General features: G+C 41.3%; 1 protein-coding gene across 2 annotated transcripts in view; it reads right to left on the reverse strand.

Moving 5' to 3' along the window:
• The window catches only part of dok6 (docking protein 6), a 167,252-nt gene that overhangs the window by 79,180 nt on the left and 67,206 nt on the right, over positions 1–20,866 (reverse strand). For both annotated transcript variants that reach the window (XM_067435477.1, XM_067435476.1), the window contains exons 4-7: positions 18,090–18,209; positions 8,887–9,076; positions 8,485–8,623; positions 4,527–4,635 (exon numbers count right to left, since the gene is read on the reverse strand). In XM_067435477.1, the coding sequence (XP_067291578.1) occupies positions 4,527–4,635; positions 8,485–8,623; positions 8,887–9,076; positions 18,090–18,209 (558 nt within the window). The remainder of the gene's footprint in view (positions 1–4,526; positions 4,636–8,484; positions 8,624–8,886; positions 9,077–18,089; positions 18,210–20,866) is intronic.

A 20,866-nucleotide genomic window follows, 5' to 3' on the forward strand; every position in this document is an offset into this window, starting at 1 on the left:
AGTGACATCTTGAATCCCCTCCCTCCGAGGTTACCTTCTCCGCTCTTCTTCCTCCTCCTGCAATTTCCCTCAGGCACGTCTTACATTAGGCCTAAAGCTGGGCCTGTGATGGCCTGCCTTTGGACTTGGTAGTGAGTGTACCCTTTCAGGCTAGAAAGGGTGGAAGGCCCCACGTGTTCTATGGTGAGAGGCCTTCGTTCTAAGAGCTGCAGGGATAAGCTTGGTATTTGCCTTGGTCCTTGGGGGGATGTTAGGTAGGGGTAAGGATTTAACATAAGGGCCCTGAAGTTCCCATTAGGTGTGGCTAGAATTATATATATATACGAGGTAGTGCCTTTTGTGGGTCACCCTTTAGTGAGTATGTTGGCTTTGCTTTTTGTAAATTCACTTGTAAAGGCCATCACTCATTTGAGCTTCAAACTGTTTCATTCTGTTTTGAATGAGTTGCTTTTCTCCCAGTCTGGGAGTCAGTGTATTAAGGATGCCGCTCAGTCAAGCTCTAGGTACAAGCGCTGGCCTTGGTGGGCCACCTTGTTAGCTGGTCTCCTCTCATTTAGATAATCAGTGTGTTGAGATTAGCTCCTGTGAACTTCAGACATAACAGATGTTGGTGTCGGCACTCTGGGCCGCCATGACCTTAAGCAGCTAGGGCCGCAGGATATCCCCAAGGCATCCCTAATGAAGTTGCCCCCAGGGTGGTGTTAGGCTTCTTTCACTGGGTGAATAGGAAGCAGTATGCTGTGGTACCTGCTCGCTAGAAGCTAGCTAGTCAGCTAGGCCTCTAGCATAGGGTATCTAAGCTCCTTGAATTAACATTCAAGTGAAAAGGGTTGAGTGTGGTTAGGCCTATTAAGTGATGCTTCCATTCCCCAACTTAGCAGAAGTCAGCAATTCTGGCATAATGTTGAGAGCCCCAGCTGGTAGGCCTCCACCCAGTAGCATGTCTCAGGGTAATGCTGACAGTACTCCCCTTCTAAAATCAGGGTCACTATTGGAGAACTTAGCTATATCTATACATTTAATTTGCCTGCACTCCATTGGCTTAAAGAGTGCTTTTACGGAGTACACTGCTCGTTGGCAGTGTTATGAGGTATTCCAATCTGGAGGCTCTGTTTCTAGCAGTCTGTTTTGCTATTAAAGATGTGCTATCAGGTAGATTCTTGAGAGCGAGTCCCCATACGTTTGGGTGTTTAGCGTAAAACAGTGCTTAGCTCCAGTCTGGTCAAGAAGGTTGAAGAACTCTCACGAGGCCTCCCTGTCAGATCAGCCCTTAGGCTGGAAGTACTTCCCTTAAGAGGGGTCCATATTAGAGTGCCCAGCCTCCATGGCAAAAACAAGTGCCGTTTAGATTCAGGATCAAGCAGAGAAACTCCCCTCGATTGCTTCGCTGAGTCCTGCTCTCCATGATGCCTGTCTCTACAGTCCAGTGTGAGTGGTAACTGCCAGTTTGCAGTCCCTTTCAAAGGATGCCTCTACTAGAGACCAATATTTCAGAAGCTCTGCTATAAGAAACAGACAGGTGGTAGGCCAGACTTGGTTGCAAGAGCAGACCAGGTTGGCCTCCCTGGTGGCATTCAGGGTTGACTTAATTCCCCTGAGCTGTGACTGACCGGGGCTCCTGTTGGCTCCCTGGCCATATTTCCTTAAAGGTCCCATGGCATAGATTTTTTTATAATGTTTCCTGAGGTGTACTTAATAATTGTATTATGTTTTTTACATAAAAATGTCATAATTTTGAAATAAAAGGCATTTTTTCTATACTGATATTAGCCCTCTGCCTTGAATGTTTCAAGGGGTGTGTCTGCTGTGAGTCTTCAGTGAAAACACCCACTGTTGTGATTGGCTGACATCTCTGCATTTAAAATGAGATTACGTGCGGAGGGGGCGTGGTTTAGTCAGGCGCGAGCAGCAGCAGGAGCACTCACTGCCAGTCGAGAGAGAGAGACAGAGACAGAGAGACGGAACTTCTGTTAACAGCATCATTCAAACGGCAGTTTGGGCAAGTGTGTACTGCAGATAAACGTGTGATTGACAGATCAGAACATTATAAAGAGTGTTCTTTGAATGCTCTCTGTAGTTTAATTATTTAAATAACAGATTTGTTTCATGCTGCTAACAGAAACTACATGAAGTTCATCGTTTTAGTCACTGGCTTGATTCACTGATGCATCAAGATGGCCAGCTGCAGGACTGACAGTATTAAACGATTTAGAAAGAAAGTCTGTGTGAATGATTACCTACACATCACAACTCACTGATCCCAGATCAGGCATAAATGAACACTGTTACTCACTATTACTCACTTCTCTGGGCGGGCAAAGCAGAGGAAGGGGAGGAAACCTTTCCTGGTATGACGTCATACAGGAGAATTCAAGATCAGCTCGTCTGAGCTCTCTCAATGGCAGAGAAAGACAACCAGAACCCTGTTTACACTGATCAAAATTACTAGCCACTTGGGGACAACATTTAGGCTAGGGGAACTCATATTAAGGTTGAAAAAGTGTCATGCCATGGGACCTTTAAAGGAACCCTTTTATTTGAAGTTGTTGGTTCCAAGCCCTTGAGTGACCTTGGAAGACCTTTGATTTTTTTTTAATTTAGTTTGGGCAGTGGCTGTATGCAATACAGTCACTGACAGCTTTGTGTGACCTGAGAGGAAGTGGTTCTGGCATTTGAGATGAAACTGCTATTTCTATGTTTGTCACAGCTATTCATGGCATTCATTCCCCTTGCCATGGCACAGTGGGTATATCGTTCCCTAAAGCATTCTAGGATGCAGTGCGAGTTCCCTTTTGAAAATGAACATCTCAGGTTGCGTATTTAGCCTATGTTCCCTGAGAACAGGAAATTAGAAACTGCGTCTTCCTGCCATGCCTCTGGGCTGCCTGCCCTTAGACGAAAGTGGATGATATTTTTTCTAGGCGCACATTATATACTTCCTGGTTCAACTATGATGGTGTCATAGGCTGTCGCCGGCCAATAGGATTGCCATGATTCGATTACGCTTCATACAATGCTTGAAGCGCTCTCCAAAGCATTCTAGGACACAGTGTCTCGTTTCCCTGTTCTCAGGGAACAGACGTAACATACGTAACCTGAGACGTTTTCCGTGGTTTTTCGAGTCTGTGGCAAACCTCAAGTGTTTTCTGTTTGCCATTTAGATCAAAAAGAAGGTTGAAAGCACTTGTCAGAGGCACAAAACTTCTTTTAGCTTTAGGTAAGTGCCTATTATCAGCAAAATCCAATCAAAATTAAATTTATTTAATTAATAAATCGTTCAACTAGACCTAGCTGTTTATAGGTTATATACTATATAGATTTTAGATATATATAATTAATCATACTTACAGGTTGTGATTCTGAGGAGCAAGTTGACATAAAGTGGTTACTGTACCATCTTTAATATATATATGTGTGTTTTGTAAATCCCTGAGATTTGAGAAGCAATTGTCAAAAGGTTATACTGCTTTTGTATCGCTGTGGTAATTTTAACCACTCTTCACATCCTCATCATTTGGAAGTGTTTACAAAGAGAAATTGCTTTTGTAACGCAGAAAACAGCATCTTCACGATGTACACAACACAATTAAGGTGTTTTAGGGCGGGTCAAAGTACACGTTCGGGGGCAATCAATGGAGAACATAGGTGGGCAAATGTGTTACCCATAACAAAGTGATGACTCGTATAGGCGGTTCAGAGTCTATTCTTTCTTTTGAGAAACAATAGCTTTACTTATTGTGCACTTTTGACTTCACAACTTTGAAAAAGCATAATAGGGGCACTTTAAACGAAAACATTTGTATACTTTTCATACCCCTGGTCCCCATCCACCTTTCTCCATCTAAGAGCAGTTTGAACATGTTGCTATTCTCTCATGTTCCACAGTAGGGGAAAAAAAAAATGGGTTTGGAACTACATGAGAGTCAGTAAGTGAAATATATAGGTATTTTAGATTATCTATCCCTTTAGATGTGATGTAAAAATCTTTTACTTTAAATGCCGTAATAATTTATTTGTTGTCAAAATGTTTTAATAAACATAAATACAGTAAGGTTTTGCTGACACAATTGTTTTAATTAGATGAATTAATGTGCATCAGCTATTTTATGCAAATCAGCTCCCTATGCGGAACACAGCTTTACTGGTAATTCAAGATCACTATGGAAACCTTCCATGCTTAATTTATGTACACTTAAAGTACTGAATTAATTCCATCAGTCTGATTCCAGATAGACTAAAGCAGTACCACATTCAAACCGTCTTACAAAACACTTTTCCCTCAAGAACTCCAGAAAGGACAGCAGGACGTAAAAGAGCATGTAGCGCTGGTACAAGCACAACAAATATGTTGCTGTATTATTGCTTTACTCAATTTATTTTACCTAAGCGAAAGGTCCTGTGTTGCTCACCGATTTATAAATATACCCAATGGTGCTTCAGATGAAATCATCACCCTTATAAGTACGGCGAACATTTAAAGATGGTGTTTTCACTGATCTGTGGAGTGGGAAAGAGCTCTATCTTACCTTGGTAATTGCAGATGTCTCCCACGCTGTTCTGACGCGTGATGTGGTGCCAGTAAGCGCTTCGCGGGAGAGATATCGACTTTGTTAATGTGCTCTCGTTTGAAAGAGTCTGTGAGGCAGAGCAGAAAATCATTGGGTTACATTGGTTATATTTCCAGTCAAATCACTCGGAAAGGGCTTGCACTGAGAGGATTTCAAAGACCGAGATTTGCAGTAAACAGCATTAGGCTGTTTTGATCATTACAGATGACAGGTGGAGTGTGATGTCATTACAGCCTTTTAAAAAAAGAGCATTTATCACAGTATTTTAAGAGAAATTCATAAATACGTTCAAATAACACTCGTAGCGGGACTCTAGATCAAGATTTCAGAGCAAGCAGCACTTTTGGCAGGGGTCCTGAATGCGAGATCTGAGCGGAGGGCCATATGGTCAAGTCTCATCAGCCTCCACTGAAGGTTTTAGAGATCACAGCACAGATTCACTGCCAGCGAGGTTTAAATAGTGCAGGAAAGACCATCCGCACCAGGCGACTGAACGATTCATCAACCTCACTAGCTTCAGGAGGTTACAGAGAAATAACCAAAATGTGGTTTCAGTGATACGCTGACAATAAAAATGGCAAGATCACATTTCAAGGCATTACTGTTTAGATGCAAAAAAGCTTTGATCGTTTAAAACCTCTTGAGGCTGTTATTTCTGTTGTTATCTTGCAACTAAGATGCGTCTCAAATCCATTCACATGTACACATTCGCTAGACGCTTTCATCCAAAGCTTCAATTGCAGCTGAAGGTATGCTTTTTATGAGTATGTGTGTTCTTGGGAATCAAACTCTTGACCTTGATGCTAATAACGTCATGCTTTACCACTTGAGCTATAGGAACATATAAAAGTGCATCATTTTTGAAGGTATTCGATCAACAGTGCAATGATGGCAGTGTTCTGTGACCTGTGTGCTGTACAAGCAATGGCATAGAAAAACTTCCTAAATCCTAAAGGGTAAAAAGCAAGTTGCAATCCTGGGGGCGTATTGCAGAAACATCTTAACTATTCTTAGATTTCATGTGACATCACACAGTGGCGCGGCCGCCATTTGTAGGACTGAATTGCAACATGCGTCTGTCTGCTGTGCTGTGCGCTGTGACAACAGCAAATAAAATAAAACATGGATTAACGTTTTACAATATCCACAAAATCCCTGAGGGTCGTCAGAAATACTTTGCTCTTTTTCTGCTAACTTTTAACAATCATTTATAATAATAAAGTACTAAAATGAGACCGCAAAGACATCGGCGGCAGTATTCACGGCAAAGAATATTTCGTTATGTAGGCTACTGACAGGTGCAATATTTAAACATTTAAAACAATATCAAATACAAGTGAACAGATCAGCCAAGTGAGAACAGAATTAAGTTTCACTTTTGTTCTGTGATTAACTTTAATGACGGACTGAAGGAGCTCGTGCAATCATTAAGACCAAATGCAAAATGTTGAATCCAATAGACATGCATCCGATTTCACAGCTTACATCCGGTAGTCGGTATACATAGCCGACTTACCATGATATTTTTGGCATACCTTTATGCTTATTTTACTCGTTCAAGTGCAAGCCATGCTTCCTGTGTTTGTGCTATTGATGAAGCACCATATGCCGTGCAGTAAACAATAAATCTAATCACCATACAGGCAAAACGTTTTTTCTTCAAGAATTAAAGAAGTGGCATCGATGTGTTTTGCTGTAAAATTGCAACAACAAAAAAGCGCAAATAGGCTACTTAACCTTCCATAAACACAGACTTTACACAGAAAGAAAAATAGCAACTTCCAACTTAGGGCGAAGTCATTAACAACGTTTTAACACAAATTTTGTAGATTAATCATATGTTTGGCAACGTTATTCTCTAAGGTTAATATTCAACGGTTATAGTAGGCTACATGAAAAATGTGCCGTGCGACCGCACATCAATACATGCTGCTTTTAATAGGATGTGAGTGAAATGAAAATAACAATCTTTATTTTGGGGTGGTACCCAGGGTGGCCTGTCAAATGTCAAGGTGTCCAGTGCCACCCGCACCCCTCTGGCTCCGCCACTGGGTGTCAGCAGTTCGTTTGGCAGTAAATAAGGATCTAATCTTAAAGACAAGTATCTAAGTATCTAAATACCGTTGCTATTGACGTTTCGTCAGAGGTGAGATGTGCTATTTTGGCGTGTGAAATCTTTCCGATCATAGATATAGCCTACATAATAATGTAATATTATGTAATGTAATGTAATAATGTAATGTAGTAATGTAATAATGTAATTAATAATGTAATTATTATGTACATCTTGTTTAGATGGGTCTGTCTGCGGTCTGCGAGACAGGGGCGTAACCGGCTATGCTACGCAAAGGTCCTAAAGATGGCGGCCGCGGAAAAAAAGTCACGTGACTGAAACCCATGAATAGAATTCTACCTTAACTGTTTGGTAACCATGGCAATTTCAATTAGGATCTCATTTAGGACAAATGCTATTACAGTGTTAGGGGTTAACAGCTTATGACGCCCTTTCAACAGAATGATATTTCTTAAATGTATAAACTTATCTTAACAGACAGGAAATGGGTAATACAGAAGCATCCAAACTCAATTTTCAATGTTGAATAATAAAAAACAAGGATGAGGATGCAAAAAAAAAGAGTTTTTATACATTTATGTTTTGCTTGTATATAGAGCTGTGACAAACGTTGATTTAGAGTGATGTAAAGTCGTATGAATTCCGATATGACTGTTCAGACTAAGCTCACATTCTGACCTGTATGTATTAGATTTAGGACCATGTGGAAGTGGCCGAAATCCGAGATCCGATTACATCTGTTTTTTGTTGTTCACATTGTAAGAAAAACAGATATGAATCAGATATGAGCAAAACAATATGGGCTACATCTGCATGCAGTCTGAACGTAGCCTAATTATCAATCTTGAAAACCGCTCAATATATTGAAAAAAAGTTATATATATTTATATATACAATATCAATATGAATATATCCTTGCTCATTAAAAGTCTTAATTACTTTACACACAAAAAAAAAAAATAAACCCCCAAATTTGGAATGGTAATGAATTTTGAATATTTAAAAAAAAAATCCATTTTTAGTTTTGTATAAGGTGATTGAATCCATCGTTTTTCCAGTAACTGTCAAAAATTAAAGAATAGAAATAATAAGGTGCATTGTCTGTGCGCATGGAGGCTAATATTGTTATTATTAATAATAATATTATTATAGCAATTTTATAAATGATAAATTAATAAATAACCCTGGAAACACCCCTCCATTTTAAACACAACAATTAAGACTAATTTGTTAAATATGCTATAACAGAATAATACATACAGCAAATTGCTATAAAATACTAAATAATAAACTTTCGCCCCAATGTGCCCTATAGAGTTTTGAGCAGTGTTGGGTAAGTTACTAAAAAAAGTAATTAATTACTAGTTACTAATTACATCTTCAATATTGTAATTAGATTACTGTACAAATTACTCTCTCCAAAAAGTATTTAATTACTTATTACTAATTACTTTTTAATTACTTTCTAAATCCTATATCAACCTCAAGTTCAGCAATTCAAGGATTGACATGAAACTTTTAAATCATTTAAATACATAATATAAAACTACATAATTTACTCTTATTAGCTGACCAAAGTATTAAAAATGTGAGACAGAGACATAAAAACATATATTTTAAAGTTAGACTTTAAATGTTGATGTTAATTCAGCTATTGAATTATGTATAATTATATTTAGTATTTAGTTTAATTACATCAGAAGTAACTGTAATTAAATTACAGAAAAAATAAGAGTAATCCCTTACTTTACTTTTTCAAGGGAAAAGTAATTAAATTACAGTAACTAATTACTTAGTAACTAGTTACACCCAACACTGGTTTTGAGATGTGGAGTTTACTACCTGTGAGCTCTTCTCTATCTCCATCATCATGCGTTCATGTTGCTCGGCGATGGACAGTGTGGCAGAGTGAACTCTCTGATAGATCATCTCTCCTTCTCTGGTCTGGAACGTGAACAAACCCTCCCCTGTATCACACATCCTGTAAGAGTACAACACACATGCACACACCCATAAGCATTTATTGCTTTATTCGTTTTCAGTACACTCACAGTCTTGTCATAATGGCGGAACAGTAGGAGTACACTATAAGCCTGCAAGGGAAAGCTAATGTTAAATGTTGAGCACCTTCATGAATCAGCGAATCAATATCAAGAGCAGAAGAATCAGGAATATTGGATTTAGGATGAAAACATCTTGTCGGACAAAAGCACACCCAACTAGAATTGAATGGCGTTCACGCACCTCCCGGACTCAAATGTGAACCAGGTCGAGTCTCTGCCGTATCTCCTCAGGGAGTTGAGCGGCCACATGACCAGCTTGACTCTGGCGTTATGGACGTCCCAAAGGTAGATGTTCTCATGGGTGATCTGCATTGTGCACTCTCCGTAGATGTCCAGGTTTGGGGTAGGCATCAAGTAAACATTAAATCTCTCTGGGGGGGGAAACGAAAATCATAAGTACTGCAGATTGAGATAAAATAAAAATAAATAATAATAATAATAATAATAATAATAATAATAATAATAATAATAATAATGTGTTTGTTTATTTATATATATATACACAGTTGTGGTCAAAATTGTTGGTCCCCTGGTAAATATGATCAAATATGGCTGTAAAAAATAAATCAGCTTTGTTTATCCTTTTGATCTTTTATTTAAAAATTCACAAAAAGCTAGTCCTTTCATTAGTAAAATAATTGAAAATGAGGGGTAAATCACATTATTAAATTAATGCTTTTCTCCAAAACACATTGGCCACAATTGTTGGTACCCTTTTATTAAATAATTTTTGCAACCTCCTTTTCCCAAGATAACAGCTCTGAGTCTTCTTCTACAATGCCTGATGAGTTTGGAGAACACCTGAATAGAGATCAGAGACCATTCCTCCATACTGAATCTCTCCAGAACCTTCAGATTCCCAGATCCATATTGGTGCTTCTTCTCTTCAGTTCAGCAACACATCTTCTATAGGGTTCAGGGCAGGAAATTGGGACGGTCATGGCAGAAGCTTCATTTTGTGCTCAGTGACACATTTGTGTGTTGATTTTGATGTTTGTTTTGGATCGTTGTCCTGATGGGAGATCCAACCACGGCCCATTATAAGATTTCTAGCAGAATTCCATCAGGTTTTGATTTTTTATCTTTTGGTATTTGCTAAAATCCATGATACAATGTACCTGAACAAGATGTCCAGGACCTCCAGCAAAAAAATAAGCCCACAGCATTAAAGATCCAGTGGTATTTTTAGCCGTGGGCATGGGGTACTTTTTATCCCTGTTTGCACCAAACCCATCTGGTAGATTTGCTGCCAAAAAGCTATTTTATAGTTTCATCCTGACCACAGAACCCAGTCCCTTTTGACTTTCCAGTCGTGTCTGACAACTGAATGTGCTGGAGTTTGTTTCCGGATGAGCGAGGAGGATTTTTCTTGAATCCCTCCCAAACAACATGTGGTGATGTAGGGGTTGCTTGAATTTCTTTTTTAGGCTTTCTGACCCCAAGACTCAACTAATCTCTGCGATTCTCCATCTGTGATCCTTGGAGAGTCTTTGTCCACTCAAACGTTCCTCCTCACCGTGCATTAGGATGATATACACACACATCCTCTTTTAGGCAGATTTGTAACATCTTTAGTTAAATGGAGCTTCTTAACAATTGCCCTGATGGTGGAAATAGGGATTTTCATTGCTTTAGCTATTTTCCCACAGCCTCTTTCTATTTTGTGAAGCTCAACAATCTTTTGCTGCACAACAGAACTATATTTTTTGGTTTCACTCATTGTGATAAATGATTGAGGGAATTAGGATTTTATGCCTCCTTATATTTATACTCCTGTGAAACAAGACATCATAGCTGGACAATTTCATGTTTCTTGTCACCTTGGTGTGCTAAAAAATGTAAATATTAAATGTAAATATACTTCAGAGATATACCAACAATCGTAGCCAATGTGATTTAGAGAAAAGCATTTATTTCATAATGTGATTTACCCCACATTGGTAAGCCATACCAGCTTACCATGACAAAGTGCCAATGTTTTGTGTGAAAGAAAATTCATAACAGGGTAAACAGTTTTTTTAACAGATATGAAAAAGTTGCCAACTGCTGTTTGATTGACATTTCTTTTAATAATAATTAAATCTGCTTAAAAAGGGGCAACCACTGTGGCGGTACAGTCCATTCAGCTGTCATATTTAAAGACATCTAAAACAGCTTGGGTAAATGCAGCTTTTTATTTGCGCAGCTGAAAGATTCTTCTCTGCCTAAAGATGACAGAGAATTAAAGGGTACGGCTGGAGAGTTTGAGAACATCTTAACAGAGCCATCTAGCATGATTATTATTTTTCCAACTGACTATTTTCCCTTCTTAAAAATGCGGCTCTTGCAGTGCACAAAGGTCAACAGATTGTTGCCATAGAGCCACAGTTGAACCAACCACAGCTGGAGTAACCACACCATCTCAATTAGCTCCAAAAAGACAAGGGTGCACTTCATAATCCAAATGAATAGTGCCTAATTATACCTAATGCTTCAAAATAAGCTATGTGTCTCTCTAGAGGAAGAGGCAATGTAATGTGGGGGCTATTTTAGGGATTTGTGAAAATTAACTCTGATTTAATTATCGCAGCCCGCCGTTAGAGGGGTCTAATTGAAGTGCAAATGGCAAACTCTCGTTATTCCTCAGCTGTCGAATAGCGCAGAAACGATCATTTTGCTGACCTCCAGCTGATATAATCATATACACATTGCGCTCTCGTTATGAAAACAAATCAATATTTGCCTGTTGATTGAAAAAAATTTGATGATCACGGCACGGTGTCTGATGCAGCTTAATGCTTGAATGCTTCAGCAGCACTTGGAGATGAACGGATATTGATTTTCTGAATTATGTTTAGAAAACACAGACACAACTCAGACTGAAACAGTCTGATCTTAGAGGGGATGATGTTGTCTTAAAAGAGTGGTTTTCAACTTGTTGGTCAGGACTGTTCTTATAGTCACAGAGAACAGTGTACCGATATACCAATGTCATAGTTCAGTTCCTATCACGTTTTTGGAAGCACGGTTCAGTTCTGTTTGCTGTAAGGGCAGGGTTCATGATTCATGGTAAACACCAGCAATGCTTAATGACACTAGATTCACGTTTAACTATATTAATAAACTATATTGTGACAAGTCTCCCGAGCTCTCATCAGCGTCGCCCTGGCAATTGATGGAAAACACCTGCACACGATCAGCACGGGCCGGATCGTCACAGCTGCAGGCCATCAGGCCCGGGCATAAAAGCCTTGACTCTGGGACACCAGTTTGAGCACGATCTCCATGCAGCACTACGCTAACCTGTCTCTCTCTCTCTCACCCAGACTGCAGCCTGTGACGCTCCGGCCACCTCGCCGCACCCACGTCACCGCTAGCACCAGGGCACCCGGAAGAAGGACATTCACAGCGCACCTGCACCTAAACACATCACGTCTGTCAAGTTTCACACTAATAAATCCACCCTCTGGGGGCTTTGCACCAATTCCATTGTTGCGTGATCCTTCACCCTGCCACACTGGTGGAGAATGCGGGCAAGAGCGTGAAGGATCACCAACCACCCCCTCAACACTGACATTGTTGTTTCTCACCCACGCAGTCAACAGGATCGGAGAAAAAGGCGGCGCTCCTCCCCCATCATGGACGACCTTATCAAGTGCCTTACCGAAGTGAGTTTGCGACAGCAACAGATCACCGAACACCTGATGGCTCGTCAGGAAAAGCTTGAAGAGGAAGTCGCCGCTCTCCGCCTCACCCCTGCCCAGCGCGTTCCGCTGCCTGATCCGCGCGTCCGCGCAACCCAGCTGCTGCCGAAGTTAACCAGCCATGATGACATCGAGTTGTTCCTTCAGCTATTCGAGACCACGGCGGTTCAGGAGAACTGGGACCGGAGCGAATGGGCGCGGTTGCTGGGACCCCTGCTGACCGGTGAGGCACAACGAGCCTACTTTTCACTGCCCACTGAGAGGGCTGACAACTATGATGCATTAAAAAGAGACATCCTCGGACGCCTCGGGCTGTCGTCCATTTCAGCAGCCGAATTGTTTCACGAATGGGAGTACAAGCCTCGTCGCCCAGCCCGCGCCCAGGCCGCTGAACTCTCCAGACTGTCCCGACACTGGCTGCTCGAGGGAACAACCACCGCGGGTCAGGTGGCGGAGCGCGTAACGATCGACCATTTGCTCCGAGCTCTCCCACCGCCCACCAGGAGGGTGGTGGGAATGACGAATCCAACCTCCATCAGCGAGCTCGTCGAAGCCATCGAGTTGGCGGAGGCGGCGATGCACCGCGACCCTGGGGAGCGAGCGCCGTTTTTCCCCCGGAGGGTGGTCCAGGAGCGACGCGCGCCGGAAGGTACCCAGCGCGCAGTACACAGGCCTGCGGCTCCCGGCCCAATTGATGAGCCGATGCCCACGGAGGAACCGGGCACACCGGTACGCGCATGGTTGGCTGGCTGCACCGTCCATCTAGAACCGCCCCGCGGAGCCCCGCGAACGGAGGTGAAACTCAATGGGCGGCCGGTTCTGGCCCTTCTGGACTCGGGGAGCTCGGTCAGTCTCGTCCAGGCCGCCATCCTACCGCCCCAGAAGAACTCCAAAGCCCAGCTTCCTATCACCTGTGTACACGGCGACACTCGTCATGTCCCGGCCCGCCGAGTGACGATCTCCGCTGGCCCGGGCACCTGGCCGCTGGAAGTGGGAATTGTGAGGGACCTTCCCGTGGCCGTACTCCTCGGACGGGACTGGCCGGGCTTCGAAGAACTGCTTCGGACCTCCGCCCAGCCAGCCAGCCAGGCCGGGAGCCGCCCCCGAGAGCGGCGCGGTCGGAGAAGGAGGAAGACCCAGGCCGCTCTATGGGCGTCGGACAGCGGGAGAGATGGTGAGTCCCCCTCCCAAACTCCTAACGTCGTCTTTGATGTCTTCCAACAGGTCCAGGGAGGGGGCTCCTTGGCGAAGGCCCAGCGGGAAGATGACCGCCTCAAGAACTGCTGGACTCAGGTCCGGGCAGTCGACGGCCGGGACCATCTCCCAGCACCCCATCCTCTCCCGCATTTCATCGTTCGGAACGGCCTGTTGTACTGTGTCGCCCAGCGGAGGGGGGAGGTCAAAGAGCTCCTCGTGGTGCCGAGGACCAAGACGGAGGTGATCATGGACCTAGCCCACAGCCATCCGGTAGCCGGCCACCGGGGAGTCGCCCACACCATCCAGCGGATCCGGGACCGGTACCACTGGCCAGGCTTGGACGGAGAAGTGAAGCGCTTCTGTCAGGCCTGTCCGACCTGCCAACGGACCGCACCTCGAGGTCCTCCCCCCAGCCCGCTCGTTCCGCTTCCCAGCAGCGGGGTACCTTTCGAGCGAATCGGAATGGACCTGGTGGGGCCGTTGCCTAAGTCTGCCCGGGGACACCGACGTCATCCAGCACGACGTCCGAACGACATCAGGGGTCATCGTGAGGCGGCGGCCCTATCGGGTCCCAGAGGCTCGGAGACAGGGCGCACTCCCCGCCCACCCCTATGTTCCCCAAGATACACCACTAACTTTAAGTACAGGACCAGCGCGACGCTTAGGGGGGGGGAGTGTGACAAGTCTCCCGAGCTCTCATCAGCGTCGCCCTGGCAATTGATGGAAAACACCTGCACACGATCAGCACGGGCCGGATCGTCACAGCTGCAGGCCATCAGGCCCGGGCATAAAAGCCTTGACTCTGGGACACCAGTTTGAGCACGATCTCCATGCAGCACTACGCTAACCTGTCTCTCTCTCTCTCACCCAGACTGCAGCCTGTGACGCTCCGGCCACCTCGCCGCACCCACGTCACCGCTAGCACCAGGGCACCCGGAAGAAGGACATTCACAGCGCACCTGCACCTAAACACATCACGTCTGTCAAGTTTCACACTAATAAATCCACCCTCTGGGGGCTTTGCACCAATTCCATTGTTGCGTGATCCTTCACCCTGCCACAATATTAAAAAAAAGAATATCATTCATTTAAAGGGGAGATCAATTGCTATTTCATGCATTCTGACTTATTTACACTGGTAAAGAGTTGGATTCTCATGCTAAACATGGCCAACATTTAAAAAACAAACAAAAAAAAAACTAGTTGGATGTATGACGGAGTATTTCGGTGCCAAATACACTCCCTCAGGATTCAAAAAAGTTTCGAAATGTTGCATCTTTCAACTTTTAAGTTTCGAGTTTGGCCTGTAGGGGTATGCCATATCATACCGTCCACGATAATACCGGTATACATTTTTACATGATAAAAAAAGTGACGCAATGACGTATGGCGCATTTACTTTCCCTAGCATACACAACAACACCTGTCTGAAGGCAACACGAAGAGACACATGTCAGTCTCCGGAGCGATTTAGTACCTAAAAGGGAGCTGTTGCAAGAGGTCAGCTCTCTTGACAACTGACATAACATTGACAACTTAAAGCTGTTATCGATATTTGCAGCGCAATATTTGACCGGAAGGATAACATTGACGGTAATTTTTGTCAGTTACGGCTCATTAGATGCTGCATTCTGCCCGCTTTGAATCAGACACAGAGATAAAGCAATACGTTTATTTGAATTAATGGATTATAGCATTTATTTCAATTAATAAAAGAGAGAGAAAGAAAGAGAGAGAGAGAGAGAGAGAGAGAGAGAGAGAGAGAGAGAGAGAGAGAGAGAGAGAGAGAGAGAGAGTCTGTTCAGCGTCTCTCTTAAAGGGATATTTCACCGCTTTTTCATATTAAACTGTTATTCCCTTAACTAAAACGAGTTGATGCATACCTCTCTCGTCTCAGTGTGTGCACTTAATCTCTCTGACGCGCGGTGACGATCTGATAGCAGTTAGCTTAGCCCTCTAAGCCCAGTTCATTCACTATGGTACCAAACAGAGATCAAGTTAGAAGCGACCAAACAGCTCCACGTTTTCCCTATTTAAATACAGTTACACGAATAGTTGAACAATCAAGTATGATGACATAAAATAAAATAAAATGTTTCTCTCTCATAGGGGGGAGGGGGAGATGTGAGGGAGGATGTTTTTAGCCGGGACTTTTTACTGAGCCGAGTCGAAGTACTCTCAAAAGTGCTATTCCGCCATTCATTATAGTTCTCATTTTTAATCTGCTTAGAAAAGCACCATGTTTTATTTTATGTCATCATACTTGATCATTCAGCTATTCGTGTAACTGTATTTAAATAGGGAAAACGTGGAGGTGTTTGGTCACTTCTAACTTGATCTCTGTTTGGTACCATAGTGAATGAACTGGGCTTACTGGGCTAAGCTAAATGCTATCAGATCGTCACCACGTGTCAGAGAGATTAAGTGCACACACTGAGACGAGAGAGGTATGTATCAACTCATTTTAGTTAAGGGAATAACAGTTTAATATGAAAATGCGGTGAAGTATCCCTTTAACAATGAAGATGTGCGTTTATTACTAAAAAATAGCGATGTAACCCCTTCATTGCTGAGAAATATAATGTAGTGATCCAGTAGCTTAGCAAGTTTCTGAGCTCCTGAATCTGCAGCGCGATCTCTGCTCTCTGTATGCAATTGACGAGTAAACTGTGTGTGTATGTGTGTGTGTGCGTGCGGGCGCTTCATAATGAAAACAGTGCATTAATATCAAGAAGAAGGGTCTGACTGATATAAAACAATGCTGCCATGAATATTTCTTTTAACCCTGCTCCAAAACACCTGTCTGTGGTTATCAAGCTGCCCTAAACATCATGATTAGCTGGTTTAAGTGTGTTTGATTCAGGTTGGTAGCCCTCCAGAAACAGGTTGAGACACCCCTGCAATAGACATTCTCAAAATATCTTATTTTAATGTTCTACACAAGAAAGAAAGTCATACGGCTTTGAAACGACATAAGGGTGAGTAAATGATAGAAGTTTTATTTTATGATGAACTATCCCTTTAATACCCATTTAAAACCCACCAATCTCATGGTGTTATTTATACTATTTTAAATGCAGTTTAAATGCATTCATGGAACGTCTGAACTGCAATACCAATTCAGATGCAGCTTTTGAGAAGAAAAAAATTATGGCCAATGTTGCCTAAGAGTTTATGTGTAATCAATTCTATGTTGAATCAAATCAAATTAAATATTTCTTGCTGAAGTTACTTTTGTAATTTCTATTTGATGCTTTTCTCATTTAACACAATAATGACTTTAAATTATCTTTTGGGGGTAATTTTTCTCAGGCAAATTTAATGTGCAATTAATTAGATTAATTACTCGGCACATCATGTAATTAATCAGTTTGACAGCCCTAATATATAATAATATATAATTGTTTATTATGTTTTTATAATTTTATATACATTTGAATATGTTTTTATTTGATTTGATCACTGGCTGCTGAGAGCAAGAAACAATCTAATTAATTAATTTAATGTAATAAAAAGTAATTTAATGTTCCTTAAAAATGTTAATTTTTGTACAGTGAACAGCTCTTGTACTGTTTTAAATGTATTACTTGATGTCCAACGTAAAATCTGGTTCTTCAAGGACAACTCCGGTGAAAAATTAACCCAGGGGTATTAACACATAGTTACCGGGTAGATCGTTCTCTGGGATGTGTTTTCATTCAAATCGAATGTAAAGAGTTTTATCTCTAAGAACAGTTTAGCTTATAACGCTTGTCTATGGGGCACAGAGTAAGTGAAGTTAAATCTCTGGTTAAAACCACTAACACGGCTCAAAATAGCCTCACACTAACACGATACCATTATGAGGGTCCCACATGCCAACCGAAGCATTGAGAACTTTGTCGGTGTACAAACAGTTTAATAAGAAGATACTTTATAGAGACAGTGCAATACGCGTATACAGACAGGAGCCATCTTGGAAAAAAAGTCTAGACGAGTCGAACCACGAACGAGAGATAAAACTCTTCGATTTTCATAAAAACACATCCCAGAGAACGATCTACTCGGTAACCATGTGTTAATTACCCCTAGGTTCATTTTTCACCAGTGTTGTCCTTTAAAGCCAAACTGTTTAGAACCACAGCTTTAAACTGAACTGTAAATTGGACACATTGCCATTCATTCTAAACGGAAACCAATCAAATTCACTAAAGATTCCCACTCATTCTCTGAAGCATTTTTTTTTTTTTTTGCGCAGGTGCTATGCGTATTGGTCCTGCTTTTCTTCTGCGTCATAATCTCATCCATCTCTATGACAAGCTTCATTATGGGCTGATGCTCTGATGCACGGCAGTACCCATTAGTGCTTAGTAAAGAACCTTGGCCAGAGCAGATCATTTATAAACATGAGAACAGACCTGGAGGGACTGTGTTTAACAAACACATTTGGTCCTTGTAATAGAATCATTTAGGGAGTACAAGAGGAAAAATCACCCAAAAAGCCGGGCTCTAATTGGATACTGACCGTTCTGTTCCCTTTGCACCCCTGCTGCTAACAAGTCCGGTTCTCCCAGGCTGATGTCATTAAGTCTGCTGCCCAGACACTCCAAACACAATAACTTCCACCACTCTTCAGCCTCCAGCTCTGTGGACACACACACATCCATATCATCATGTTTACATGCAAACATAAAGGAGTGGCTAATGAAGAGACAGCAGCAAACAGGAAACAAGTAGAAGAAAAACACATTTACAGATTAAGGGCCAACGCACAAAAAACAACCAATTTGCAAAGGCTACATTGGTAATTTGGTTTGATTTTTCTAACCAACCAGCTCAGAATTTCTATGAAAATTAAGGGATTTACTAAATAAGATTTACTAACAGCTTGCGCCATCGCAAAACCCTCAGATTTTTGATCAGTTAATCAGGATTAACTAAAGACACGCAGTGAAAAATTAACGCTGAAAAGGTGTGGTCAGATATATTTGCTGCATATGCATTATGAGAGCACTTGTTGCATATGCAGTTGTAGGAGTTTCCCTTTCAGACGCCAAATGTATGGGAGGAGAGTATGAATCACTCATTGTGATTAGCTAAGGTTTGCCCTTGTCAATTTACTGATGTTTGCACCATTATTTACCTCCCCCCAAAAAAGCATGTCTTAAACCAGGTGCTAACTGGTAGATTGCATTGGTCATTATGGCTGCATCTGTGTTCTTTAATTTGCGCGTCATCTGTAGATATTGCGCAGAACTTTCCAAGTAGTGCTCGCTGCAGAACATAATAGAGCTCAAGGGTGGAGCTTAACCCGTTTAATGGGTCAAGAGATAGGGTTAGGGTCTGGTTAGGGGATGCAGCTCCACCCATCATGGGTGGGGCTGGAGCTCCAGAGAGGGGGGGGGGGCTGGAGGTAATGGCTCTGCAGTAAGTAGCCTCTCAAAGTTTCCACTCCCATCGGCGCTTTTTTGGAATTTCACACTCACGCTAACTTGCCCTGTTTAGTAAATCTGGCCCTAAATATTTAATGTAACAAGACATTTGTAAAACAGCCAGTTGTCATATCCAGACACAAAGGAGTATAGTGATGGACAGACAGACATATGGAAGTGACAGGCAGATAGACGGACAAGTTTATAGGTGTGGACATGGTGTCTAAAAATACTAGTTAAGTGCCAAATTCGATTAAAAACGGGCTGTCAAGGAAGAAAACAGAATTACTGATCATTTTTAGGAAGTGCAATGATGGACAAAAGGAATTCATACAGGTTTGTAACAACATGAGGGAAAAGGATGAAAGAATTTTCTTTTTTAGATGAACTTTACTATTTATGATTTTCATATACAGTTATGGTACTGTCAAACGTTTGGAATAATTACTTTTTGTGTTTTCGAAAGACGTCTCTTATGCTCATCAAGACAAAATTATATATTTTTATATTTTTTTAAATGTAAATTCTTTTCTTTTTCTTTTTTGATGGCCAAGCTGAATGTTTTAGCAGCCATTACTCTAGTGTCAAGTGATCAATAAAATGCTGATTTGGCACTCAATTATTATCAGTTATTTTTAATAAGGTCTCATATTATCATCAATATTGAAAACTGTTTTTACTGCTTAATGTTTTCGTGAAAACTGAGAGACATTTGAAATATAATTATTTGAAATAGAAATCTTTTGTAACATTATAAATATTAAATCATCTAAGCCCAAACTTTTGAATGGTGCTGTGAACAAAATATTGAGCAGCAAAAACTGTGTTCAACATTGCAAATCAGCATATGTGACCCTGGATCACAAAACAAGTCATAAGGGTAATTGTTTTTTTTGTTTTTTTTGAAATTGAGATACATCATCTGAAAGCTGAATAAATAAGCTTTCCAAAAAAATCTAAGCACTGAGAAAATCGCCTTTAAAGTTGTCCAAATGAAGTCCTTAGCAATGCATATTACTACTAATAATACATTTTTGATACATTTACGAAAGGACATTTACCAAATATATTCATGGAACATCTTTACTTAATATCCTAATGATTTTTTGCATAAAAAAAAAATCGATAATTTTGACCCACACAATGTATTGTTGGCTATTGCCACAAATATACCTGTGCGACTTATGACTGGTTTTGTGGACCAGGGTCACATAGCAGATTATGATTTCTGAAGGATCATGTGACACTAAAGACTAAAGGAGTAATGATGCTGAAAATGCAGCTTTCAATCACAGGAATAAAATCCATAAAAAATATAAAAATAAATACACACATATACATATATATATATATATATATATATATATATATATATATATATATATATATATATACAGTCTTTTTCAAAATAATAGGAGTAAAATTGTGACTAACCAGAATAATCAAGGTTTTTCGTATATTTTTTTATTGCTATGTGGCAAACAAGTTACCAGTAGGTTCAGTAGATTCTCAGAAAACAAATGAGACCCAGCATTCATGATATGCACGCTCTTAAGGCTGTGCAATTGGGCAATTAGTTGAATTAGTTGAAAGGGGTGTGTTCAAAAAAATAGCAGTGTGGCATTCAATCACTGAGGTCATCAATTTTGTGAAGAAACAGGTGTGAATCAGGTGGCCCCTATTTAAGGATGAAGCCAACACTTGTTGAACATGCATTTGAAAGCTGAGGAAAATGGGTCGTTCAAGACATTGTTCAGAAGAACAGCGTACTTTGATTAAAAAGTTGATTAGAGAGGGGAAAACCTATAAAGAGGTGCAAAAAATGATAGGCTGTTCAGCTAAAATGATCTCCAATGCCTTAAAATGGAGA

This window comes from Pseudorasbora parva, chromosome 24 (assembly GCF_024679245.1).
Source record: "Pseudorasbora parva isolate DD20220531a chromosome 24, ASM2467924v1, whole genome shotgun sequence".
In the NCBI taxonomy this organism is placed as follows: domain Eukaryota; kingdom Metazoa; phylum Chordata; class Actinopteri; order Cypriniformes; family Gobionidae; genus Pseudorasbora; species Pseudorasbora parva.